Source organism: Rissa tridactyla, chromosome 2 (assembly GCF_028500815.1).
Source record: "Rissa tridactyla isolate bRisTri1 chromosome 2, bRisTri1.patW.cur.20221130, whole genome shotgun sequence".
In the NCBI taxonomy this organism is placed as follows: Eukaryota; Metazoa; Chordata; class Aves; order Charadriiformes; family Laridae; genus Rissa; species Rissa tridactyla.
In genome coordinates, this window is record NC_071467.1 from 23,984,944 (window position 1) to 24,012,473 (window position 27,530).

The window sequence follows — 27,530 nt, forward strand, 5'->3', positions numbered from 1 at the left end:
ACCATTTTAACAAATAAGAGTATAAATGGCAGGGAGGTCAGTTATGGCAATAACTGAATTTTGGACAAAATAGTAATATTGGTAAAAAAAAAGGCAGGTGTAACTAGATATATGTTCAGAATACACAGCAAGGCAGTGGGAGACAAACATGCATCAATTCTCTCCTTCAATGTATTGTCGCCATTGGAATGGATGATGGCTAAGAAACAGTTTTCTTCTGTTTTTTTGTAGTTCCTTTATGCAACCTACATTGCCCCATCTGCCAGTATGGACATTGGACTTCATCAGAGTAAGAAAAACATTATTTATCAGAAAATTGACCCAGCTTTTGAGGATCTTTTTGACCCAGCAGAAGAATATATTCTCACTGTTCTGCTAGAACCATGGATGAAGATGGTGGAAGCAGACAAACACACATACGGAAAGGTAACTATCTGGATGACACTCTGAAAAATTCTTATGTCAGGGAAGAAAATCACAAGAGCCTTCATATGCAACCAATTTTACATTCATAGGCAGGACGTGAGAAGTATTATGGGATGTTTTGTTCACCCACTCTTTTCTATGCTGATGGGTGGAGTAGGCTGATCTTCCTGTGGAGAGCAGACTTCCCATCTGAAAGGAAGGTTCAGCCTTCATAGACCCCTTTGTCTGTGAATTAGGGAAGAATGCATCTTGCTATGGCAAAATTTCCCTTTGCACTCAGGAGGTGTCACGTTTCTGCCATCTTACCATTGATCAAAAGTAATTTTCTTATGACGGATTGCCCACAAGCCTTCTATGCTTTTAATGGTAAGCACAAAATAAGCTGGGTTTCTAGAGTGTCAGTACAGTGATGCTAGGTCCATATTAATTGTATCAAGTACTTCTTGGTGTTTAGAATTCAAGTGTAGCTACTGATTAGCATAAGAGGAAATGTGATATGGTGATACAGCTGTATTTCCCCCAAACACTTTTTAAATAGCTGCCCTGCTGTGTAAGGTCTAACTGCGTCCTGCAGGCTTCCTGAAGTAGGGGGCTCAGTGATATACTCCCAGAAACCCTCTGAAGGCTTGAATTGAGCAGGCTCAGGCAGGTCAGAGGAGATGGCTGCAATCCTGACTCTCCTTTTGACAAATAAGAACAAGAAATGGTGGAGGCAGTGGTGGATGCTGTGGCTCTCTGCTCTTTGTAAACTTACCTACATGTTACCAGCTGTAGCTCAAACTTCTAATGCCAAGTCTTTAACATCTCTCTCTTGGATATGGAAGGAGAAACTGGCAGTGAGGAATCAGGAGTTGAAGGGCAGGAAGTTAGTTCTTGTTCCTGTTTTTCTCCACTATGACCTTAGATGAAGCACCTCCATTTTTACAGGAAATACCATCACTTACTGCTGATACAGTATGCATGTATGCATTGCCCCCTGCAAAACATTTTGAAACTCTTTTGCAGAAGTTTTGTAATACAGTGTATTTTTGTTACCATATCATGCATGCATGTATGAACAATTAGGAGAACAGATACCTAAAATCAAAGTTGAGAATGATCTAAGCCTATTAAGTGGTGGCCAGTATTAAACACTTAAGAACAGAGTACAAGAATAGAGAAAAACCATACAGCAGTACTGCCAGCTACAGCACTTTGCAACTGAGGAGCTTCATGAAGCAGAGGTCTTATCCATGTTTTTGTGTTTAAGGGTCTTTGATGAGGTTTTTTTTCCCCATGGGTTTATGTAAACATGTCTTGAGTCATTTTATATCTTCAGCCTCACTGCAGTAGAGGGTTCCACAGTTTAATCATGCAATAGGAGAAAAATATGCTTATCTTGGTTTGTTTGCAAACCCCTCCCTGAAAATTTCACCTGGTGCCCTAGTTTTGTATGTCATGAGGAACAGTGAACAATTGTTATCTTGTCATATTCTTGATGTTGTTATGCTTTTACATGTTTCTGTTGTATCCCACTTCAACTATATCTCCTTGAAACTCAAGAATCCTAGGCTATTCGACCTCTCCTCTTAGAAAAGGCGTTCCATACCTTTGTTACACTTATGACCCCATCTGTATCTGTTATTTCATATTCTTTTAACGAGATGCAAGCAGTACTCAAGATCTGGATGCACTAAAGATTATTCAGTGGCAGAATCATGTTCTCTGTTCTGCTCTTTGCTCCTTTTCTAATTGTTCCTATGATTCTAATTGCCTTTTGACTCCTGGTGAACTTTGAGTGGATGTGCAAAATGTAAGCTAATAGCCATTGCAATGATTCCAAGATCTCTTTACTAAGTAATAACAACTAATGGAAAGCCCTAATTTGGAGCTCACTGGAATGACTTAATGTTTATTGTCATTGAATTCAGCTGCCCTTTTATCATGCAGATGGTAAAGTGTCCTGAAATCCTGCAGCTTTTCATAGTCAATTTAATTTTTTGCTCTGTGGAATCCTTTTGCAAACTTTGTTGTCTCCTCTCTCACCTCCTTTTCCAGATAATTTCTGAATGTTTAAAAAAACAACCTCAGCGCAGATCCCTGTGAGACTCCAATAGGAACCCCACCCCATAATGAAAGTTATTTATTTCTTTATTTCTTATTTTCTACCTTCTAATTAATTCACAAGGGGACCTTCCTTCTCATCCTCTGATAACTTACTTTCCTTAAGAAACTTTGAAAGTTTGAACATTGAAAAAAACTTACTGAAATGAAGTATACTAATCCAAACACATCTGCAAGATATTCTCTTCACTTTTCAGTATCTTTTCTAAGCTTTCAGTTAAATTATTTTTTCTAAGCTATTTCAGCTATAATTATTTATGAGCTGCAAAACACCATGTAACTGACTGATGTTTTCATTAATCTAAAATTTTATTTACTTTCTATCAAACTAATTATACAGTCTTTCATAAATGTGTATTTTCCACGTGTATTATCGATACTAGTTGTCTTGTGTCTATAGACAGCCCTCACTGAGTCAAGTCATTGACTCAGCCGAGTATTATACATCATTTTTCTATAAAAAGGACTCTGCTTTTGAATGCTCCCTGAATACAGTGTTTTCATTGCTTCTAGTGATGGAAGAATTCCTCCAAAGAACTGAAAATATAGTTTTGCTTTAAGTTACTGTGTGTGTCCCTTTTATACCTCCTTGAGTTAACTGAGGCATAATCTATTGCCCTTTCGGTTTAGATGATGCTTTTCTTTGCAAGTGTAGTTACGTGCAGACTTCTCAGTGCCTAATAACACAAACATCTTAATCAGAGCACGAAAAACCAGAACTGAATCCTTTTGAGTGCACAATACATGCACTCGTGAGGAGTTATAATACACAGACATAAACTAACCTGTTCTAGGAGGCACTAGAGTCTCTTTGTACTAGGCGCAGGCTGATGCTTAGGCACACTCCTTCCCAGCACAAAGACAAGGTCTGCTTTGTATTTTGTTCAGTCCCTGGCTCTACTTTTCCCCTTTGTTCCACCATACAGCAGGATATATTTGGCCCATAACGAAAACAAGATATTTTATCAAGAATTAGGTGAGTCCAAAATTGTTTATTTGGGACATGGTCAGTATGTATCTACATTTTTATCTTTAAACGAAACATGAAAACAGGAGAGTTCCTTTTTGTTGTTGACTCTCATCCTGCCTCTATCTGCTTTCTGTTTAAACTTTATGAAAGATGTTCTGAATTATTTTCCTATTTACTTTTAAACTACGTTTTCTTTTAAAGGAAAAAGTACCCAAAAGCACTCTATAACAGTGGAATAGAGTTACGCTGAGCCTGAAGGCATTCAGATAACACGGTGATTAGTGTGGTATTCACATTTAGACAAAAGTGTGATGAATATTACCCTAAAAACTCTCCTCTTTCTTGCACACAAACTCTTGTACAATAAGACCACAGCTTTCTAATCTTTGTAAGGGGTGTGTTAATCAGTACGAGCATTGGCTCAATTTTGCTAAATATCCTAAACCCTGCATTTGAATGTTTTAGTCAGCCAAGAGGGTCACCAAACTATTCCTTATGCAGTTACCGATCGCCTGCACATAACAAGGAGAACTGCTCTAGTTATATACATAAGGCTTCTAATTAAGTTAAAAAATACCAATACTTTATGAGTTCTAATTGTGCAGAATTTATTATTTTAAGGCATTACCTGGTATAAAACTAAGGAAGGGGACAAGACTGAAAGACTGAAAGTTTTCACCTTTATTGTTTAGATGTTATGGCATCTTTCTTGTGTTAAATTTCCGTTTCTGGAAATCTGTGGCACTCTCTCTTTTGACACTGAGAGTCACAGCTTTAAGAGCTGTTTTTCTGCTTCTCAGTGACACTTTGACATACAATTTGCTGCTTTAGGCAATCAGGTAAGTCTGACACAATATACACACTATATTATATACACAATATGATTTAGCAATTTTTTTAATACAAAGTTCTTTTCTTAAAGATACAGTTAGGTTATTTAGTGGTGTTCTGTAGAAATCTCCATGTGATCCTACACAGATCTGAAAATTTTGTTCTACCAGAGCTTTTAATTGAATTTTTTGTCACAAGGATGTGACTTTTAGTGTCTTCTAAAGATCAGTCTTATTACTGGCAAATGTATTCTTTCCTATCCACTGTCACTGGCGAGGTGCCTGTCCAGTTCTCCATCTTTCTATAATGTGTACTGTAGGGATGACATAAGATATTATTTTTATTAGGTGGAGTTGGTGGAAGAAACTCGACAGCTGGACTCCGTGTACTTTAGAAAGCTCCAGGCTTTGCATCAAGAGAGTGGTTCCAAGAAGGATGAGGTAAGACAAGTACCTACTAACAAAAACAAACTCTTTTTCTATCAGAGAGGGTTAACACTTTGAGTATCAGCAATGAAAGACTGACTACACACCAGTTTGGGGAAGCAAGTAGTTCGATTTCTGACATTCATTTTGAGGAATGATTGACAACCATTGTGTTAATTACAAATACAGGTCTTCTGTCATTTACCTCAACATCAGACCACTGTATGATTCGAGTCAATGAGATAGTTCCCACTAAATGTATTTTGGGCTCTTAATCTGGAGAAAATACCTCAATTTCAAGTAAATTACAGGTATATATTGGTTTATTTGATCATGGAACCTGCGCACACTGGTATGTTTAAAGCAAACATAAAAATAAAGGTGATTAAGAGCTGGAGACTTAACTCAAAGTATTTTCTTAGCAATCAAAAAAGTGTTATATAGAGACAGAATTTATCTAATGCAAGGATTATTAGACTAAGCAAAATACAGACATGAAAAAAGTAGTTCTGCAAGTGAAATAATTTCTTCCCTCAGAGTACTGTTGCTGACACAGGCCTGTCACCCTGCCCTGATTCTCTCAAAGAGGAGCAGCACTCACATCAAGTTCCCAAAGAATTGGCAGGTCCTAATCTGTCTGACCTGATCCACAACACAGAGAAGTTAGAACAGTTCTGGGCTTTTCTTAATGAGCATTCTGCTGGGTATGTTTCTTTGTTATTATTATTTTACCCATTTATAAGTTCAGAATAAATCTCTGCTGGCTATCTCAGTGTTCACAGATTTTAGTCTTTTTAAAAAATGTGTTTATATATTTATGAAATACACAGGCACATTGGTCAGAAAACTGAATTGTCTTAAAATTTTGGGGTAAAAATTCTCTTGTTATAACATGACGGTATTACATTTCTGCTTTCATTTTCTGCTTTGATTAGTGGCAAACCCCTGAGTAGAGCACTTAGCCTATAATGAGTAAAAGTTTCTTTTTTTTAGTACAGATTCAATTTAGTACATTTTAAAAATTAAAGCTGGAAGTTATAAAAATGTACAAATAGAATTCAGCCACGTTATTCTCACAGTGTGAGAATAACCACAGTTTTGCATTTGCACTGATCTGAACAGAATTAAGTACCAGCTCACAGTAATACAGTTTATGCAGGGTTTTTGAAAAAGTAAGCCCATTTGTTTAAAAATGAAAATCTAAACAGAAGTTCTAGCAGAAGTAAATGTGAGTTTGCCACCTTCCCTCACACCCTGCCCCCCCCCCCCAAGCCCCACACTAATTTCTATTGTGTTTTTGGAAGAGGCAAATATACTTTTAAAGTAACTGTTATCAAGTCCTTAAATTATCACTTCCTTTAAACTGGGTTCCCATGAGCTGATGCTTTGCATATTGCTTATTGCTTCTAGTCAGGCACTGCTATCATTTTAGATTGGATATTGGTCAGCTTTTTCAAAAGTGTCCAGAGATGGACACCTAGCACAGGATTTTTCTGGCCAAGACTCAATGCCTGGTTATCATCACAGGTTCCCTTTGTAGTCAGAGAGAGAAATACACACTTCTGGACACAATTCTTCTAATTCTGAAAGTAACATCTAAAACCAGTGTGGATGGATCATTCCTAAAGATGGCTATTTCTGTTCACTGACTACAAAAAAACTGTAGGTAATGAGTTCAGATGGAGATTCTTATGCTGTGGGTGCCGATGGTCAAGTGACTTCTGAGTTAGTTGTCTAGACCAGTGGTCTCCAAACTTTTTTGATAATGTACCCCCTCGGTAAAAAATTTTTGAGCATGCACCCTCAATATATGTATATTTATTTTTTTATAAATTATATGCTTGTGCTACTGAAGTTCTAATATTTTCTTCCTGCCCCCAATGAATTGTCTCGCACACACCCTGGGGTGCTCACACCCCACGTTGGAGACCACTGGTGTAGAGTTCCTCTCTATCTGGGGAAATGGTAGGAATTGTCAGAGAACAGGTCACTGGCTTGGATGGGGTCCTGGAGAGGTACGCTGAATTGCCTCTGGGACTCGCTGCCTCTCTGTTAATCACAGACAAGTCCCATCTTAAGTGATAGAGCCAGGCGAAATGGAGAAATTTTCTTTTGTAAAAATTCATAATGAAGAAAAACATTTAAATAAGTCTCAGAAAACAGAGCTGGGTCCAGACCTAGTAACTCTGAAGTCCAGCTGGCATGATAAATAAAAATGCTTAATGGTCCTATAAGCTGCAGGGATCCTAGAACTAATGCAGTCTGGAAAACTTCATCAAAAACCAACAAATATGTCATTTGCCTCTTCATCAAAATTTATGGTTCCGTTATTGTCCAATTGCAAATGATCCAAGTTTCAGGAAGGACAGACTGCTGAGTACCTCGGCAGAAATTCTGGTAAGAAACTAAACAAAATTCCATTAATTAATATTTTGTTAAATATATAGGATATATTCACACAATTGCAGGACAATTTGTGTTACTTTGGGTTAATGGGTTACCACTCGTTAGTCTTGCCAGACTGACTATGCACATGCTCCTGATCCGTTGAAATGAAAAAGAAGAGTGTGCTAGGATAAGCCACCACTGCAAATGATTTAAGCTAACACACTTTAAGATTATATATTTTGCTTTTTATATAAGATGGAGACATATTTGATCAGTTGTCATAGGCAGATACCAAGGAGTAACTCCATTAACCACAGTTAACTTGGATCGCTTGCATTTGGGTGAACTTATTCATGTCGTGATGAACTAGCAAATGAAAGAACTTCAGTCTCAATAGAACTTAGGTCTGTAAGGGTCTCAAAAGATTTTAGAAAGAGGGACATCTGTTCTTAAATCAGTCAGATGCTTTTGAAAGTTTTACACATAGACTAACGCTTTGAAAAAGCCAGTTATTAACTGAATGGAAAAGTGAAATAGATTTGTCTGAATTTAATGTTTCATATTTCCTGCTGCAAATACAGTTAATGTCATTGTTAAACTGCTCACAGAACTCCAGCTAATAAGATACTATCAGAAAACAGTCATATAAATTAAACTGAAATTGTAGATATGTCACTTATTCTGTCCTCTGGTTTAAAGCACAAAACCGATAATGTTCCATTAAAGAAAACTTAAATTGAAAGCATACACTCAAATGATTATGAACAATATATAGATCAAGAATTGCATATGGAGATTATTTGTCACCTACTATGAATAACGAAATAAGTAGTAGAATCAGTAATTTATGAAAAGGCAGCCCACAAAAAGCCCCAGAAACAAAATTTATCATAAATTGTTTTTGTCTGATTGACTGCAGACTGACTTAAGCTCTAGCACTTCACACAGGGTAGGAAGGGGGTGATTTCTGGGGCTGATGTTCCCAGCTGTCATCCCTGCTCCTTTCTCAGGCGATACAACGAGGAGGCAGAACAGGGGGTGTCGACTTGTCTCTTGGTGGCTCACAGCCTCTGTACTGCTTCAAATTCTCATCTGTTTCATTTTTCATTCCCTCTGCGAGCTCTGCACTATGGCTCTGGTTCACAGTCCCTGTTGGATTTAGCAGCTGCACACTGAGGAGGTTACTCCTTCCAGGGTACCCCAGAAGGGACCCTAAATTAGATCCTGAAGATATGTGTTTGATCTGCCTGTTTGGTAAGTGCCATGGTCTCACCAGATGGTACTAGCAAAGAAAAAATGACATAAAATTTCAGTCCAATCTGACCTGGTATTTAGGACTTGAACACTTTGGTGGCTTGTGGTTAAACTAATAACTCCCTAGAATGTTGATGAAATTAACTCAACATTGTAATAACATTCTGTTTAAATTTGTTTGTAGCATGGATCTCATGTGCTGGCTAGATATCGAACAGTTCAGAAAGATGCACCACAAGGATAAAGAAGAAAGGGAAGAAAAATCTAAGGACATTAAAAACAAGTACTTAAACAAAAAATACTTCTTTGGACCCAACAGCCCAGCTACCAGAGAACAACAAGAACAGGTACCAGTTACAAAACTGTTCATAAAGAACAATCACGCTGAATGTGACTGAGATAAAAGTCCATAAGCAGCTTTACTCCAGCTTTTCCCCCTGCTATCTCCTCAAATCTTACCTATATTTTTGCCCAGAAACCTCTATCTATTCTGGTTGTGGGGATCCCCTCCTTCTTGTTCAGACTTTTCCTCCCCCATGCTTACAGAACATCTCCCTCACACCCTGATCTGAGGCCGCTGCCAGACCATGCACAACACATCTCAGAAAAAGTGTGAAAATCAGGCAGAGCGACTTGTTCAGCTTTCTATTTTAGTATGTCAGTAAAGCCACAGACAGCGAGTCTGAGCTGTGGTACTCTGATATATCTTGATACTTAGGAAATTTACTCAGTCAAGCTGGGGTATTATTTGCCAGAGTCTGTATCCTATTATAGGTAGGGACAAATGTAATCTGTACCCTTTTATGAAAAGTACATGTGAGCCTTGGGTAAGCATGCATTAAATGCTTTGCTTACCGTTAAGCTCACGCTTTGCTAAATCAAGGATGTAGAGAGATAAAGGACTTTTGGTATACACAAAAGTTTATGTCATGTGTTATTGTATTTGGATTGCTTAGCTAATGCAGTCAGGTGGAGGATGGGGACAAATCCTTCATGATCGACTTTCAGCAGCGGTTCTGCTAGAAATTCAGCAATGCGTCCAGAAGAGATTAGAAAAACAATGGCTGCCGTTGTTCCTGGCAGATGAGCACTACGGGGCAGAGGGACAAGCAAAGGTAATTTTTTAACAACAGCAACACATCCAGGCATTGTTTTTTGTTTGGCTCATAATTTACCATTAGGATAAAATGCTTCAGAGGAAAAGAAACCCACAATTCACATTCAGTTTACATTGAAAGAGACGCTCTAGCATGTACAGGTTGAAGCATTTAGCTTGATAATTGTGAAGGCAGTTCCTCTGAAGGCTTAGTCTGGCTGACAGTATTATTGTTAGACCCTAAATCTGAAGGAGCTGGCGTTAGCTCTGCTGCCAGCCAGGCTGCCAGGTCAGTAAACTAATCTTTGCTGTAGTGCTGCACTCTCCATATGCCATTCTACCCTAGCCATACACCTGCAAATGGAAGAAATGCTGCTTTGTGTAAAGGATTTGCCCAAGGAGACACAAACACAAGCAAATGAGTGAGCTTCCCACGCTGTATTCTCTCTCTCTCTTACACTGTCCATATTCTCCCATCTGGAGCTGCAGTGCCTGCAGAAATTACTCCAGAACTTGTGAAATTCTGCTGAGTGGGGAGGTTAACTGCTACAAGCCTTGTTTCCAATTGGTTACTTCAGAAAGTTGCCAGAAAATTGGGAATGAGAAGTCTTTCACCTCCTGCCGGCTAATTAGAAAGACTGGAGAATGGACAGAGCTAACACATGCCTTTTATAAGGGTGCCTGTGTGGCTGGGGTCTGTGTAGGGAGATCATCTTGTTGGTGACAGATGCAAAAAGACTTGGTTTTTTGCACTTCCACAAAAGCTCTGAAATGCGAATGTCATAGCAGAAGGGAACTTCACAGTTCTACCAAGCAGACACACAGGCAGACTGCATTGATTCCTAAAACTTGTTTTCAATGATCTTTTTAACATCAAGAAGGTTGTCAGAACTGCATTTGAACTGGATTCTTTTCATTGATTAAGAGCACTGATCAATCTGAAAACTGTAGGTTCTGATAAGGCAAATTGTAATTTTAATCATGATTATGGTAAAATAAAATTTCGTAACCCTCTGCCCTTTTTTACCTGAACTCTGTTTCATTTACGAGCTGTGGCACAAAACCATGTGATGAGGCTAAGTTGCTTCCAGGTCTGGAAGCCAGCTCATGCCTCTTCTTGCACCTGCTGCACTGTGCTGGCAGGGAGAGTAGCCCATGCAGATTGGAAAATGCTGTATTCAACTCTAATAAACAGTTTACAGGAAATACATACTTCTAATGAGCTTTTAGTCTTTTCCTAACTCCATTTATGTCTGACTGCTCTTTTCTATTTCTTACTGCAAATTCAGAGGATGAAAAGGTCCTTTGAAGAATGTATTTTACAAGAAACGAAACCAGATGACATTCTCTACTTGGCTTCATATTTCACAGTGACCAAACACTGTGGGCATGCTACGTAGTCCTTATTCAGAAAATCTGCCCTTGATTTGAGGTGTATTTTTGCTACAAAGAAGCTTCAGGATCAAGCCTGTGTTTCTGATACAGCTGTCCAAAGGAACTAAAAACATTTCATACAAAAAAAAGCTATAGCCCTATATCTGTTCCCAACATAAGTGGTCACTCAGAACATTATGGGTAAGGTAAACCAGTGGAAGAGTTAGTTTTCTCTAACTCCCCAGTCTTAATGAGCACATGCTCATTTACAGCTGAACAAGGGATGGCGTTCAGTGTGGGTCCACAGCAAGTTTCAGATTTAAAGATCCAAATGACAATATATCGGCCATTCTGCCACTGTGGTTTCAATCATTAAAGGGCTGAACATGAAACAAGAAGATTTAAAAATACAGTTATAATCCTTTGTTCAACCATAGATAAGGGACATAACTGAAGATCTTCCACGCCCAAAACAGGAGAAGACAACTAGGATGTGGAAGGCAAGTGAAGTTTACTGTGTCTCTCGTATCTGCAGTTTTACTGTCTTTTCTGTTTGGACCTTGCACGTTTTTCACAATTTCCCTGCTGACAGTGTGAGGCCCAAATGTAATGCTGTCAAAAGCGGGCATGATTGTATTGGCTACAGTGGACTGATTACTCACATTACTGGTGAATTTAGCTCCCTGCTGGATGTTCACGGTAAATTTCTCTCCCTTCCTGGCTGGAGAGGTCATATTTGAAAAAAACATGCCTCTTGTCCTGGGCTTTGGAGCACTCTTAACCCTCCTCAAGCTGGTATCGTCCCTTTAATTCACATCCATCTGCATTTTTCATGCAGTGGACTTATTGGGACAAGCTGTTCATTCCAGCATCTGGTAGTTTATTTATTATTGCGAGTGGATTACGTGCAGACACAAAAGAGAATGTGAAGTATGCAGTGGAGTGGGCAGGTTTAATCATATCTCACAGTATCTGTTTCATTTAGAATTGTATTTTAATCTTACAGCACTGAGATAATATCAGTTTTAAACATCTTAAACCTTTGTAATAATACATTTCATCAGATGTTTGCCATTTTTTTCCTCTTGAAGAGCAGTGAACTCTTTGTGATTGCCAACATACAAGTTGTGTACATTTATTCAGTTGAACTTTTATTGTCTGTTGAAATCAAACTGGCGACCTGGTCACCAGTTATCCACGCAAACCATTAGCTCAAAAGAGATCCAAAGTGCATGTGGGTTCTGTTAACTGAGTCTTCCCTTTGTCTGTTTGTCAGGAAGATGGTTATTTTCCATGTTTCTGCTTCAAAGTTGTTGACCCATAAAATAAGTAGTGCTCATATGTTAGTATAGGGATGGGAGCAATGTTTTGTTCTTCCCTTCACAAATATGCCCAGGAAATAATTTTTCCCAGAAGTTGCCTAAATCCTGGTCACAGGGGATAGAACATGTTTGGAGAATTGGAGGAGGGCTGGGAAGGTGCCACTAAGTTGACCCAACTTTCTTTTAACCAAAGGACGCTTTGGACAGCCACCACCCACCCCCTCTCAAGGGTAGGCTCTCATCCCTGGCAGGCTCTGTGGCAGGACACTAAGCATAACCCCTGTTTTTAAGAGAAGCTGCAGAAAGACCTTCAGCTTAGAATCAAGTTAGATTTCCAGGACTGACCACAGCAACTAAAAATGTTTCTGTCCCATGCTGACCATTGAACAGCACTCCATCCCTCCAGGACTTCAAGAATTTTATACCACTGTCAGAAGACAGTTTTCATTCATCCATCTGATAACAAAGCAGGGGGTTGTTTGGCTTGTTCCTCAGTGACAGCACAAGAACTGTTTGTTCAGGAAGGCAGGCCAGCCTGAACTTCATTTCAAACAAACCGTCCCTGCATAAGCCATCTTTCTTTCTCCACCCTTTCCTGGCTGCCTACCGCTCTGTGCTTCGCAGCATGAGGATTTCCAAAATGTCTCGATGACTTTAAATTCTATTTTACTATCGGTAGCTTTATTCCACAGAGAGCAAATGCTCCAGCTTCTGTTGGTGATCATGGCAACACATTTCAAAGCTCATTTTGTTGGTGAGATCCCTGTCAGAAGCATTTTACAACTCTAAGCTATGTGGTTTGTCTGTTCCTTTTTCTTTGTTGTTTGTTTGCACAAAACTCAAACTGTTCTCTAGAAAAGTAGCCTGTTGCCATAATCAATAACAATAGCTGTTTCCATACTTTATAGTATGTAGTCATATGGTCTAAATCATTGTCAGTCATTTCCTCTCCCTTCACGTCTTCCAAAAAATGTTGCCCAAACCAAACTGGAAAAAAAAAAAAGAAAAAGAAAGAAAGAAAGAAATGAAACCTTGCCACATTCTATTGTATCCATGTCATAAACTCATAAACTACTGAAAGTTAGGGTCAGTGCAAAGATAAGAATCAGACAGTTTACGCTAACTAATGCCTTTGTTACTGCTTTTTGAAACAACGTTTATTTGGTGCATTTATTTCTTCTTTTGACAGCATGTGGACAATAAGTGTGTTTCTTCATCTAGTGAAATAATTGCTTTCCGCAAAGCACTGTTGAATCCAGTGACAGCAAATCAGTTTCAGCGTTTTGTGTCACTGAAAGGAGACCTACTGGAGAATGGAGTGCTCTTTTGGCAAGAGGTACAGAAGTATAAGGTACGGTGGTAAAATGGAGCAAGGCGAATAAGCAAATGCATCCATTTCTGCATATTAGGAGAATTTTAACAAGAATATCACTAGGCATTTTCTTGTTCACGGTAAAACCTCTTTCACTTTTTAAACTGTTTTTTCTTCAATAAAAATCCTCACTTCTTAAGGGTAGCTATTTTTAATGACTTGAATGTATTATCCCTATATTTCTATACGCTTCAAACTGTAACATTCTTCTGAGTCTCTAAAGGACTCTACTAATTTGCTAATTCCCAGATTTTGGTATACATCTGTTGAGCAGTAGGAAACATGCAAGCATTAAAATGTTCATTCTGTTTTTATAGTTACATACTGTTAAATAAGGGGATTATTGCTGAATTTGGTAATCCCTCAAAAATCAGAGAAAACTTTTAAATTCAATCAAATGTACAGATGTAAAGATAATATTTACCCCAAAAGCTTATATGTACAATGCAGCTCCCAGCTCCCTTGCACTCTCTACAGCCACATTTGACTGCAGCTGAGGATGTGGCCAAGGTGAAAGGTGATGGGGAAGTTCAGCAGGGATTGCCTCTCTCCCAATTAGGAGAATTTTTTCCCTTCATGAAATTGCTGCTGTGTGGGATGAAACACAATGGGAGAACTATGGAGTGAGGCTTTAAATCACACTGCAGCCTCCCGGTAGCACCCTGGACTGAATGCAGGAGCACCACAGATCTTTCACTTGTTCCTTTTGCCTCTGGGACATTGCTGATGCAAAAGTGCTACCGGAGTCCGGAGCCTGGAGATTGGGCTCCTGAACATAGCCTGTGAGCACATGGCAGGCAGGGAGCACGAGGTTAGCTAACATGCTCAGAAATTAGGAGGTAAACACAGTTGATGGTGCAGTGGCACTTGGAGATCCTGCTGCAGGCATGCGGGTGTATTTTCACTGTTTAATTTTACACATTTGAATCTGGGGTCTGCTTTAGTAGCTGAAGCCTCTCTGTTCCCAGGGGGCAATTTCTCTTCCTCACAGTCTCTGATCGCCAAGCGAGGAATCATCGGCTGAAATGCTCTCTGGGGCTGCTGCTGTCTCTCTCTTGGTTATAGAGTGACTGTCCTAGACTAGAAACTTGACATGAAGGCACCTGAAGTTCTCTGACATAAATCCTTCTCAAAATATTTGATGCTTTTTCAGATTTGTGACTCTTCATTGCTACATTGTGGAGGAAATTAAAACTTTCTGCAAATTAATGTGGAGTGTAGTTTAGACTGTTTTCTTTGTGGATCTGGTCTCTGAAAAATACCTTCATTGTTTTACGCCCCACCCGCTCTCCTTCATGTATGTTAATTTTATTTGTCTTCTTATCAAGAAAAAGTACAATCTGACCGTATTTCTACATGCACGTGATTTGTCATAGTTGTCAGTTGTTGCTCTTTATAGAAGCAAAGGGCTGGAGTAGTAGGAGTGTTGGGGTCAGGCTGAACTGGAAGAATATTGCCAAAGATGTGGGCAGCGCTTTGCACAGTGCATACTTGTATTGTCTGAGCCCTATCATGCCATCAGTTTAGACAGAAATCCCCTTAGGAGTCAATGACTGCATTGCTCCTCGTAACCCATCAGGCTGGCGGCACATCTTGGGACAATCAAAAAACAAATTATTTTTTTTAAAACAAATATGAAGAAATATAACTCTGTGGATCATTTCCATCTGTTCCTCTATGCTCATGTCTCATCCCTCTTGATATCATATGGCTTGTTTGTCTTCCCCCATTTAAGCTCTCTGCCTTTTCTTCTATGCTAGATGAGCGAAGGAAGCCATAATATATTCTTAGGATATATTGAATATGTTTTTGTATTGCCTTACTCTCCTCATTGTAGCTGTTATCATTCTTTTTTTCCTTCATGAAACTAAAAAGTATTCATAATAAAACAAGCCAGCTCTTTCACGTACCACATTTCTGGTTAAAAGCCCTGTTTTTAATTTCTTTGCAAAGTAAATATCTAGCCTCCTATATCAAAACTAAATGCAAATTCTTCATTTAGAGCACATTCTTCCTGAAAATCCTCCAGAGTCCTCATTGTGTCTTTAGTAGATGTATGTGATAATCTCTTAGTGTTATAAAAAATTCTTGATGTTTATGGATAGATGGAAATTTTGTCGTTTCAAAGTGTTTGAAGAAAGTTCTTCGAATTATTTTTCCTTCTTGTCAAAGTCCAATAGTAGCATTGCCAGACTGTGAAAACAAAGTAATAACAGGTTTTACAAGAACAATGGGATCACATTAAAAAAAGTAGAAAACCCCCAACGTTTCCTTGAGATCTCACCCTTGTAAGTTCAGGTTTGTTTTGTATTTTGTTCTGCACTGAGTTATTTCAAACACTGAGCTTTTGGGAAACTAGAAAATCTTAATGAATGGGGAGACTAGATTTCAATGAATAGAAGATTGTAGCTAAAAAGCTACAAATAGATGAATAGCTAAAAAGATGGTAGCTGAAATTGTCCCCTCTTGTGCCAACATTCCTGGTTATAACACCTTGTACCTCCTAAATAATTCCGCTCTTTTCTTGGAGTACTTAGAGCATTTCTTTGTGTTTTAGTTACCATGGCTATGCAAGTCATAGCAGGCTCATTGTGAAAATCAGTGTATTTCACACCTGTAGGTGTGTTTCTCTTGTCAGAAATGCCTCCTATTTGCCAGTAATGTACTTAGACTGAATGCAGGACAAAAACTACCCTATTCCATCAGAACGTGCAGGCAGAAATTATCACCTCAAAGCAATGATCGCTGTATATCTGCATTTGCAAACAAGAAGTCCTACCCATGTCTTAACTATGTCTTTGACTGTGCACATTTGCTGTAAGAATTTTATCCTGCATACTGAAGAAATCTATTGTATAATTATTTTTGTATGACTATTACTCTTTGATCACTGGGCCCCAGTAAAGGGTCTGCATCTCTCTCTCTCCATTGACTGAAAATGCTCTTTTTCATCTTTCAGGACTTGTGCCATTCTCATTCTGATGATGCCACAGTCCAGAAAAAGATCACAGCTATTATCGACTGCTTTATTAATTCCACTGTACCCCCAGCTTTGCAGATTGACATCCCAACTGAACAAGCAAAGAAGATTCTGGAGCACAGGAAAGAACTAGGACCCTACATTTTTAGAGAAGCACAGGTAAGAATTTGGGAGAATCTCTGTAACAGATCTGGCTAGAGTCTCTGTACTTGATTTTAAGGACAGTCTTTGTTGCTTATGTGAGAATTTGGACTCCATACATAAGCCTGGGCATGAAGGAGAACACTGTAGTCATGCATTTCAATGAAGATTGTACGGTGGAGATGACAGGGAGGCTTCAGATATTTACTGCTCAATAAACTGGACAATGTCTGACAGCTAGCTGATCCTGGAAAGGTGTTATCTAGGTCTGTGTTAGGAATTCTGGCAGTAGAAATGAATTCTATGTTTTTAATTGCTTGTTCTTTACCACTTGGCTAATGTCAGAGAAGTAATTCATAGTTAGAAAGTTTGTAGGTTTTGTGGTTCATGAAAAAAATGCACGAGTAAAGCACAAAGACAGCTTAACTTACCGAATGTCTTTCCCTTCTTTATTACAGAAAATATGTACTAAGTGGTTTTCTCCCTCACCTTTGTAGTCATCAGACTGAACAGCAATTTGTGAACCTTTACTACAGACTTACTGTTTTTTATTCCTCACACTGTCTTCTCTGACTTATCTTCTAAACCCAAGAAAACTAGTTTATCTTCTTTTCCTATAAAATTGCCACCAACACCTTTAAACATCAACTGTGAGTCTGTAAAGTGTTCAGATCACAAAAGATGAATGGTTTTGTCAGAGAAAAGTGTTCATATAGGTCCTAAGAGAAACATGAAGTCTCATTTCAGCCTCTGTAAAAACCAGTGAACTCCAGAAATGTGGCACAAAACCAAGGGAAGAACTTGGCCAAAAAGCTGTGACTGGAACACGACAGTGACTCACGTGTCACTTTCAGGTCTGTTGAGCCAGAAGCAGTGAGGTGCTGAGCATGCTCGCCTCCTTTGAAGCCAAGTTTCTCAATGAGAATTAAACATGTAAATCGAAAAATGTGAGCCTTAGTACGTGCAGCAACAGAATTCACTGAGCCCCTCTGTTTGCTTTTCTAAAATTGTTTTTCTTATTCTAGTTCAAAAAAGACCCTGTGAGAGATTATATCATTTAAAAATTATCCAAGATTTGCTCATAGATCTGTAATGTGGTTTAAGAGCCTTTCCAGAGGCAAAAAAAGTATTTCCTTTCTCTTAAGGAGGGGAAAAAAAGCCCCTCTCCCTAATGAACTGAATATTTGAAATACTTGAGCAGAACAGTGGTGCAAAAGCAATTCTACTGGTGTATATTTTATCAGGAATACTTGTAAAAAATGATGGATGTTTTCATTAATGCAAACAATTGTTTAGGGAAATATAAAAAAAGAAAGTGCCTTTTAACTGTGTTTTAGGAAGATTTCTCACCAGTAATAAACACACTGATGAAAAGCATGTGCCGAGCAAAGCTGGGCTGAAATGTCAGGACACAGTACGTGGGAGGAACAAGGCTGTGTATTCAAAAAGAAATAGTTATTTCATTCTCACGGTAAACTACCTTTTATTTTACAGTAAACTCTGTTTTCTTAATATGGTCGAGATTGACTTACTTTTCTTTCTGTGCAGATGACTATTTTTGCTCTTCTGTTTAAATTTTGGCCAAAATTTTGTAAGTTTCGAAGCAATTTGGCTAGCGAAAAAATTCTACTTGTCTTGGAGAGAAAAAAGGGAAAAAAGATGCAAAAGAAGGCAGGCAGAACAGCAGAGGTAAGGCTCACAAAGTTTCAGGTGACAGCTGACAAACTGCATAAAAACTCTGTCATGAGCAAACATACATGAATTCAAATATCCCTTTCTCAGCCTGATCCAAAGCTACCGAAATCTTTTTGTTAGAATTCAAGCTTTACATGCGACTCGGTCGTAGGACGATTAGTTCCCAACCCTGCCAATGCATATACGTATGTTTAACTTGAAGCAGATGAGTCAATGGAATACTCCTCTTTCATTAAGCAAAGGGGAAAATGTATTTTAGTCATCATTTGTGCCTAAAGAAGAGCGAAAAAGAGGACTGAATTAAAAAAGAAATAAATCTTTGTATGGTCCATGTGTAGAATGGGTAATTGCAGACTTGTTTGCACTTTCATTATGTACTGTCCTCTTTTAGAATTTACAGTCCTGGGTCACTATTGAAAGAAAAACAAACTAAACCAGATTTCATACCTATTTTTCAGAAGGAGCATTTGAAAATTCTGCACATTATTTTAAAAAAATATTTATATGCTAATTGCTTTCTGTAGTCTTTGTCTTTTCTTGAATGTTTCTCAGCTTTGACCGTGAAATCGTTAGACTGTTCACAATGAGTTTCCAGACGGTTTCAGTGCATTAACAGAACTGTGACCTCTACAGTGGAATGCTTGCTTGTAAAATTGTTTTTCTTGGAATTTTATTATTAAAATATAATGGCTTTTTTTTTTTTTCTATTGATTATAGGCTTTGCAAAAGTTTATTTTTTACGAAATGTAATTGTTTGGCTAGCTTTGAGGAGAGAACATTCCTTTAAGGGCAGAGAAATTATTGGACTTGCAAACTATCATAAGTAGCATTAAAAGGCCTTCACATATTTTAAATACCACGTACACATGTGTTGAGATGTTACTTGTGATGAGAACCACATGAGTACCTGGACAGATAAAGACATATATGCCTCTAAGAACATGTACACATTGTTATCCTCTTTTAGACACATGAAAACTGAGGACCAGTGAAGCATGTGTGAAGGCCACACACCAGTGTCAAGTGAGGTCTAAAATCCAAGAACTCATGTTCCTTTCTCCAAAGCACGTTACCTCCATACAGATATGTCTGGCAAAGCCATTGGCAATACTTATAGTGCAAGAATGCAATATTTCAAAGTAATGCACTTTTGCGTTTTCACAGACTTATTTTTTCCATCTGTTTGTTGCCTGTCTATAAGATTTCTGATTAAGATCAAGGAAGTAAAGAGCAAATCTTGGCCAGGAGGGCAAAAGCCTAGCTTTTATGGGGAACAAATGGGAAAGGTGAATTACCCTTCTAAGCTGGGAAATAGGGTAAGAAATTTTAGAAAGTGTCAGGCAGAGAATGCAGTTCGGTAAACACTTTGCAGACTATTCTCACAAAAACCTATCAGTAAACCAGTTACCTTTTAAAATCTCTTGAAAGAATAGGTGGAACAGATAAGTTTTTGAAACCCTTTTATCCCTCTATTATTGTTTAAAGAATTTGCCATTCCCTGTTCTCTTGACTGAGACTTCTGTCGCCTCAGTGACAACATAACTATTCAAATTATTCGGTATCCCTGAAGGATACTGATAAGATTCATCCAACATAAGCGATAGCAGGTTCACTTGGCAGCTTGTAGAAGGTGATGATTTCTTGGCATTTAAAATAATGTCTATGCTCCTCTGCCCCACCAGGCTCTTGTTGAAGGAGAGCAAAACTCTGGCAAGAGTTAGAAATGATATTTTTTTCTTATATATATTTTTTTTCTTTTCCCGAACAAATCAGTTGCCATTTTGGATTTATGTCAAATGGAACAATCATGGTCTTGGGGGAGGAATTTACTTTTTCCCTTCTCACAAATTTGTCCCTGGGGTGCCCAATCTACCTGGGCTCACCTCACATTTTGAACCGACTGGATAAGAGTTGGACTTTTATGTAGTACGATGGAAAAAACGGGCAGACGAGGAGGTTTTCACTGGACCATGATGCATGACTTGGTATTATTTGACTATCTCAATATGTTTTGTGTGTGCACATTTGTTATTTATGGGGCAAATGCTATGAAGGCTTCCTGGCAATGGACTCAGCGCAGGGGAAGGGTGGCCGACTGCAAAGGGCGCCATGCAAGCACTGTACAATACAGACACCTCTTTTAAGCTTAGTGCCTGGAAGGCAGGGATTGGTAGGTACAGGGTGAAGTAAGCTCGAATATTCAATATAATGTTCAATATACTGATTGCTTCAGTACTGAGCTGAAACTGTTGTTTTAAATGATATTGCCTTAGTAGAGTACGGTTTGCTTCTCTGTTTTCACGTATTTGCCCTTAGTGTGGCACAGCTATATAGGCTCATCTCTGGATACGTTCCTTTGTTAACTGCTAGATGCACATGCCACTCACTTTAAAAATATCATTAGTCACTTTTTGCAGATTGCCTTGATGCCAGTATTTGTAATTTGTTGTACACACAGTTGCATTTTACCTCCACAATAGATTTTGGATGTTTTGCTTTCAAGTGTATAAAATAGTTTTAACTTACACTGTAAATCTCTACTTGCTCTTTCCATGCCCTTAGCAGAGAAAAGTAAAACCTATTTTGGGAAAACGAAAATAAGCATTAATTTTCCTTTTCTATGTTTCCCTCATCTCTCTTTCAGCTTCTTAGCAGTAAGTTTATTTGTTAGTAAGCGGTGTAATGCCATGGGATATGATATTGCCATAACATTGCCTAATTTATTATGAGAAGACATTATCAAAGACCTCACTTACTTCACCATTCTCATTGTGAAAGCTAGCAAACATAAACTGTAGTATATTAATATACACACTACTTCTGTATTTGCTTTGGCATCCCTGTTGCATCAATTGAGTGTGCCACAGAAGTTAGTAAGCCTGCTTCTGGAGAGAAGATAAACATCACGCTGCCTGGCCAGTTCTATACCCAAAAGTCATCTTTATAGATGATGGGTTCATAGGACAGTGAGGATGATGAGGAAAGAAAAGGCACCTTGGGAGCAAGGAAGTCAAATATTCTGATCCTTCTCCTATCTTTCAAGGGCTTTCTGAGTGACTTTCAGAACATTTGACCTCTTTTTTTCTCACTTTCTTATTTGCAACGTGGGAGGGCTATATTACTTGCCTCATAGGGATGTTGTGGGGTTAATTATGTGAGGTTAAATATGACAATTGAGAAATGTTCATAAAGAGTTTTGGGATCATCAGACAGAACGTGCAAAGGTGCAGCCTTAGTAAAACACTAAACCAACATGAAAATGACAAGTCGTTAATCGCCAGAGCAGTTTACCAAGGGTTACAATGCCTTGTCCTTCACTGCAATTTTTTAAAATCAGATATTGACTGTTTTCCTAAGATGTATACTGTAGTTCATTCACAGCTACTGGACCAAGCTGGAATTAATCATGACAAATCCTACATTCTATGTTTATACCTGAGGCCAAGTTAGAGGATCACAAAGGCCTCTCTGTCCTTAAAACATGCTGTGTTGCAGATCTGCCCTCTCACTTAGCTATATTTTGGAGTAGGTATTGAATCTGAAAGGGAGATATTCATCAGGAGTGTAGAGGTCAGGAAACTCCAATTAGGACACAGAAATAATTTAAAAAAGCATTATCTTCTGCTATTTTTTATTATGACCAACATGATGAGTTATGAAACTGGGCATTACAAAACATTACTGCATATGACACTACCTCATTTCCAATGACAATTTTTGCTTCCTCAGACTTTGCTTTTTACTTTAGCTCAGTAACTATTGTTGACATCTAATTATGAGTTCTTCTTATTGGCAGGGTAAAGAAGTGGGGACAAAACTCATCAGCGGTGCTTTGGTAGATGAGACTGATGTGGAGAGAAGACCAGCATCATTTTCAGATGGATATGGGTGGCAGGTGAATAATAAACATGTTGCTACAGATATCATCATTCAAGAGAGATAAAATGATCTTGGGAGAATGGGAAGTTTGAGTTTGGTTTTGAATACTGCTGTCACATGGGTCTTCAATTACTGTTCTTTCTTCTGTTATAAGTTTATCTACCTGACAGGTGGTGGGTTTTTGTCTTTCTTTGTTAATTTTTTTAAGATTTAGGTTCTGAATAGTATTAATCTCAAACAACATATTAAGCCCTTTAGGTATGTAGATTTAAAAAGAATCTTTATGTAAAGATAAACTGAAGAAAAGGAAGTTCAATTCTAGAATAAGAAGCTTGTGAAATCCATATCCTGATAGAATTCGGTTTAGGCTTGAGTTCTGTTCTGTTCATATGTCAAAAACTGGAGCTGAACTCATTTAGGACATCTAGGTATTTGGATAGAAAAATCTCTTTAGCACGTCTTCCAGAACAACTCCCACGATGCATCAGATCTGTAGTGGAAATGTAACAGTCATTGGAGAAACAGGACAAATAGACATGCCACCGTGGGCATATCAGGGATCATTCATAGCTGAGTTGACACTGTCATAAAATAATGTGGTATCTGTGCAACCACATAATCACAGCTATGTCATGCTATGCAGGAGTAAATTGCACTTCGGCCACTGCTTGTATTCCATAGAGCTCTTCCTGTGGCATTATGTTAGCGATGAGCAGAATATAAAAATAGACAGTCTGAAATACCTCCAAAATCTGAAAACTACAGTGCAAACTGCATAGGTAAGCTCACACTCTTATGCCTTAAATGGACCTTTTTACTTTTGCTCATACCTATTAAAAAAAAAAAAAAAGAGTGTTGAGTGAGCCAGTATATCAATATCATATGCCCAAGCCCTCGAGAAGAGGCAGGTAACTGCAAAAAGAGCAATAATCTTTTATAGAGCAGTTTCTTCTCCAAGCCACATTCTGCTATAGGACTATGCTAGATGTTCTTCTTCCTGAGTCATGACATGACAAATTTGCCCCAAACTTCTCATGCTGTAAGAAAAAAAAGGCCAAATAAAAGTATGGTTCCCATACTGATTTGGGAGAGTGACCTAAAATTTACATGGAACCTGAACTGTGTTGTTGCAATGTAAAGAGCAGCATTTGTTCCTTGGAAAAGGAAAGGAAGACATCTCCAGTCGATCTGCCTCTAATGGCAGCAGCATTCTGTGGGAGGGCGTTGGCAGAAAGAACCATGAGGTTAATGAAACCTTCAATGATTTCAAAAAGGACACGCTGGAAGGATACGGCAGGGAGATAAAATCAAGTCCTCAGCAGCACAAAAGACTGATATTTTGGGAGGGGAAGGTCTGCTGTATTTAGGTTTTGAAAATAAGAGAAGAGAGAATAGGATTCAGACCAGGAATGGAGAACAAACGAATGTAAACATCATATCTGTCAAACTTGCTTAAATTGCATTTCATGGTGTTTTGAGATTTGCTTATTTGCAGCAATACTTTTTTCCCCATGATTCCAGTACTGTCACGACAAAACTCCTCTTCTTAATAATTGTGACTATTCAGTAACAGGGATATAACATAAACAAATTTTTTTGTCTCACTGTTGAAGTGGACCAGTGATATGGTCTGGAGACTGATGGTTTTTAATGGTTCTTGCAGGCTTCCTGGTCCTACTCCAAGTACATAGAAGCCTTGGAGCAAGAGAGAATACTCCTTAAAATGCAAGAAGATCTGGAGAAAAACTCATCATCATTCCTTACAGGTTGTTAACCAAGCTCTGTAGTTTAGGAAGACAAGCTTATAGCTTAGATGAAATTCTCTCAGTATAAGGGCTTTGTTTGCTCTCCTTTGGAGCTACATGATAAACCACTGCCTCTTTTATGCTGCAGAGGAGTTGCTCTCTGCACTTTACTCATGAATGATAAACTTTCTAAAAAAGGGAAAATTAAAGTTGCAGGGCATCGTCTTTACTGCACAGGTCCTACTGCAGAGAGAAATATGGCCATTTCTTCGTTCTGCACAGTAGCATGGCAATCCTATTTTGGGGGGATGTAAGTGGCATTGTCTCATCCTTGAGTTAGCTGGGTATATCCTCTTAGGTCTCCCCTGAGGATATTATGACCTGTTTGTTCATTAAATAACTCAATTTAGAAGTAGGGCTAGCAATAACACTATGTAATGTTAAAACCATTCAGTTTCCCATAATTTTAATTTTCATTCCATACACAGGTGCTTCATCTATGTCCTTCCCAAACCCTGGAAACTCTGAAAAATCCACCATTTCTCCAAAGGGTAGTGTGATTTTGGAGAAACACTCAAATCTTCCCAAGAAACAGAAAGTGAGTACCAGACTGCCAACAAGTGTGCTTTGAAATTTGGACTCTTAAAAGCTAGTGTTCCTGCTGTCAGTGCTGATGCTCATTAGTAGCAAGTTATCCCACTCCAAATCACGTTTAACTGAAGCTGTACAGCCTCAACATGAAGGCAAGATTATTTTTCACTCCAACCATGGTTAGTGGACCTAATGTTGACCAGATGGAATTTCATTGCAAAATGGTAGTCTCTGAAATGTGGTTATCTAAGCTTTCCACTTAAAATATTTTAAATAAGAGCACGAGATGACTGGAGGAAGCTCAGACCCCATGGAGTTACTGGCAAGGGCCTGACGCAGAACTAGCAATAGATCATCTCTGCTGAAGCCAATTAAACATTTGAATGGGAGAAAGAAGTGGGACAGCAAAGAGATCTGCTAAAGGCAGAAAAGCAGATTTTGCTTCAAAGCTTGAATTCCTAGATGGAAGAATCCCCTGGAGGTTTTGTTTTGTTTTTTTTTTTAAGCCTATGCTCAAATTAGATGGCCTGAAAAAATTAATAGAACTTGGACTATTGCTTCCCTTCCTTCTCTGCTCCTCTTTCATCTTCTAATTCTGTACTTCAGCACTACTATTTTAGGCAAGTTGGTGTCCTGCCCTTGCAGGTCCTCCTAAACACACTCTTCCTGTGGCAGCATTTTCTGTATGTGACTTCAGAGAAAACTTCAGCATTCCTTGGTCTTCCCTAATGTTCTCTTTCTACCCTCTTATTACTTCCTCTAGTTGCAGTTATTCACCCAGTCACCTTGGACCTTATGCACCTCTGCAGGTGTTACTATATTTCATACATTTATGCCTTTATGTACTGCAGTTCTGCTTCACACACAGCTATATCAGTGTTGGGAGGTCTTGCACAGAGGCTTTGGACCTGCTCTGTAGCTGAGAAACCTCCAGCTGGTCCCAGTGCTCAAAGAGGGTCTACAAGGTAGCTGCAGTGATTGCAAGCCAGCAGTCCCTGGCCCACCCTGTTATTCAAAACCTGAGAGTTGTGTTCCTGCCAGGCATCAGGCTGTGGTGTGGGCTAACCCAATGAGACGGTAGAAGTCTTGAGCAGTTTGAGATGCCTCTCCCACCAGCTTCAGTTGCAACTCACTCTCCAATACCACTGGAAATTTGCCTACCCTGCCCCTTCCCTCCCAATAGCTCAAGTGTTCCCACTGCGTTTGAGTGGTTTCCTCTTCTTCCATCATGACCCTCTGGTGGTTCTCCTCAACCACATTCTCTGCTGGTCGGTGAGATATCTACAAAAGATCACTGCTGCTCTCGATGGGACATATTCTCTCCACTTTGTTACAGAGGAGGTCACACCTTATTTATCAGGTATAAATGGCAAGGTGCAGGCAGCAGGGAGGGGGATATGCTGTAGTGGTGGGCTTTTTGAGGAGGGCTGGGGTTGCCCTGTGCTGGACACAGGCAGCTCCAACCGATCCATGGCAGGGCACAGCTGAGCCCTGCAGCCACGATGGTGGCACCTCAGGCAAATATGTTTAAGAACGAGCAAAGAAGCCAGAGAGGAGGAGGAGGGAATAAAAAGAGTGAAAAACAACAAGAGGGAACACCAAGGCCAGAGGAAGAGGAGGAGGTGGAGACGGTTGAGGAGGAGGAGGTGCTCTGTGGTGGAGTAGATATTCCCTGCAGCCCATGGAGGACCCACGCCACAGCAGAGGAAAGGAGTGAGAAGGGAGAAGGGGATGCCCAATGCCTCACTCACCAAAGGGACCGAGTGTAACCTGTGGCAATAACAAGGAGGGAAAGAGAGATGCTTGGAGTGAACTTGAACCTGGGAAAACTGGAGGAAAAGTGTTTTCTCTAAGTGTGTAAATGTTTGTTTTTCTTGGTTTTGGTTCCCACTACCTGAATCAGTAATGATTTCTTCTAATTGGCAATAAATTAATTTTCCCAATTTGAGTCTATTTTGCCTGCAACAGTAATTGGTAAGCAATCTCCTTGTCTTCATCTTGACCCACAAGCTTTCTCTTTCCTGTTTTTCCTCTTTTCTCCCCTTGTCCTGCTGGGGGGAGGGTGGAGAGGGAGGGAGTGAGCAGGCAGCTGGGTGGGAGACTGGCTGCTAGTGAGAGAAGACCCAACCAGACCTTGTTTCTCTTTTTTTGATGCATTTATTGAAGAACTGTTCTGACTGTTTCAACTGGCTGCAGCACAGCAATGACATTCTGTTACTTTTTGCAGGCAGATTAAAATCTCTCTGAGGAAGGGAATGAAGAGACATTTAATGTAGGTGGGCAGGAGACACAAAAATAATGTGGATGCAAGGTTTGTCCTTATGTTTCCAGAGCAAGGATGATGACTTGGAATATTATTAAGAACTATGGGACATTAGTCAGGGGTAGAAAATAAACATCTTCCAATGTGTTCCACATCAACATGATTGTGATACTGACTCTTGTGTTACTCATCTGTTTAGTAGTACACCTTGAGGCTCAAATCAGAGTAAGATTCCACCGACGTATGCATGGCGCAAACAATTAGGTGGTCTTGGTCCTAAAGATGTTATGATCAAACCCAGTTCTTCAGTGCCTGATCTAATAAGTAAAACACTGCATTGAGCTGACAGACCTGAAGCGGTGTGTCTTGGCACAACATGTTCTCAGTACTGCAATTCACACAACTTCTGTTTGTCAAGGTTAACTCATGTGGTGTCTGAGCTATCATAAAATCAAACCCTGTTGTGGTTTGCTCCCAGTCCAGTCTGATTCCTGACCCGAAGTACACCTTCTGCCTCATTTCTGAGTTTTGATCTACATGAAAGGCTTAAAATATATCCGGACACAGATGTGATTGAGAACTTTTGTAAAACATCATTCCTCCCACAGCATTAGTCAATGGAAGGTTGCAGGAGCTCATAGGTCTTGTGTAGCTGTCCCTACTTTCTTCCTTCTT

General features: G+C 39.2%; 1 protein-coding gene across 1 annotated transcript in view; it reads left to right on the forward strand.

Annotated features, from left to right (window-relative positions):
• The window catches only part of RGS22 (regulator of G protein signaling 22), a 65,454-nt gene extending 40,822 nt beyond the window's left edge, over positions 1-24,632 (forward strand). Inside the window, exons 14-25 of the mRNA XM_054193614.1 lie at positions 232-426; positions 4,678-4,770; positions 5,293-5,459; positions 8,582-8,744; positions 9,354-9,512; positions 11,305-11,367; positions 13,379-13,540; positions 16,521-16,700; positions 18,231-18,392; positions 22,174-22,272; positions 23,920-24,022; positions 24,490-24,632. Coding sequence (XP_054049589.1) covers positions 232-426; positions 4,678-4,770; positions 5,293-5,459; positions 8,582-8,744; positions 9,354-9,512; positions 11,305-11,367; positions 13,379-13,540; positions 16,521-16,700; positions 18,231-18,392; positions 22,174-22,272; positions 23,920-24,022; positions 24,490-24,632 — 1,689 coding nt within the window. The remainder of the gene's footprint in view (positions 1-231; positions 427-4,677; positions 4,771-5,292; positions 5,460-8,581; positions 8,745-9,353; positions 9,513-11,304; positions 11,368-13,378; positions 13,541-16,520; positions 16,701-18,230; positions 18,393-22,173; positions 22,273-23,919; positions 24,023-24,489) is intronic.
• Positions 24,633-27,530: the final 2,898 nt, after the last annotated feature.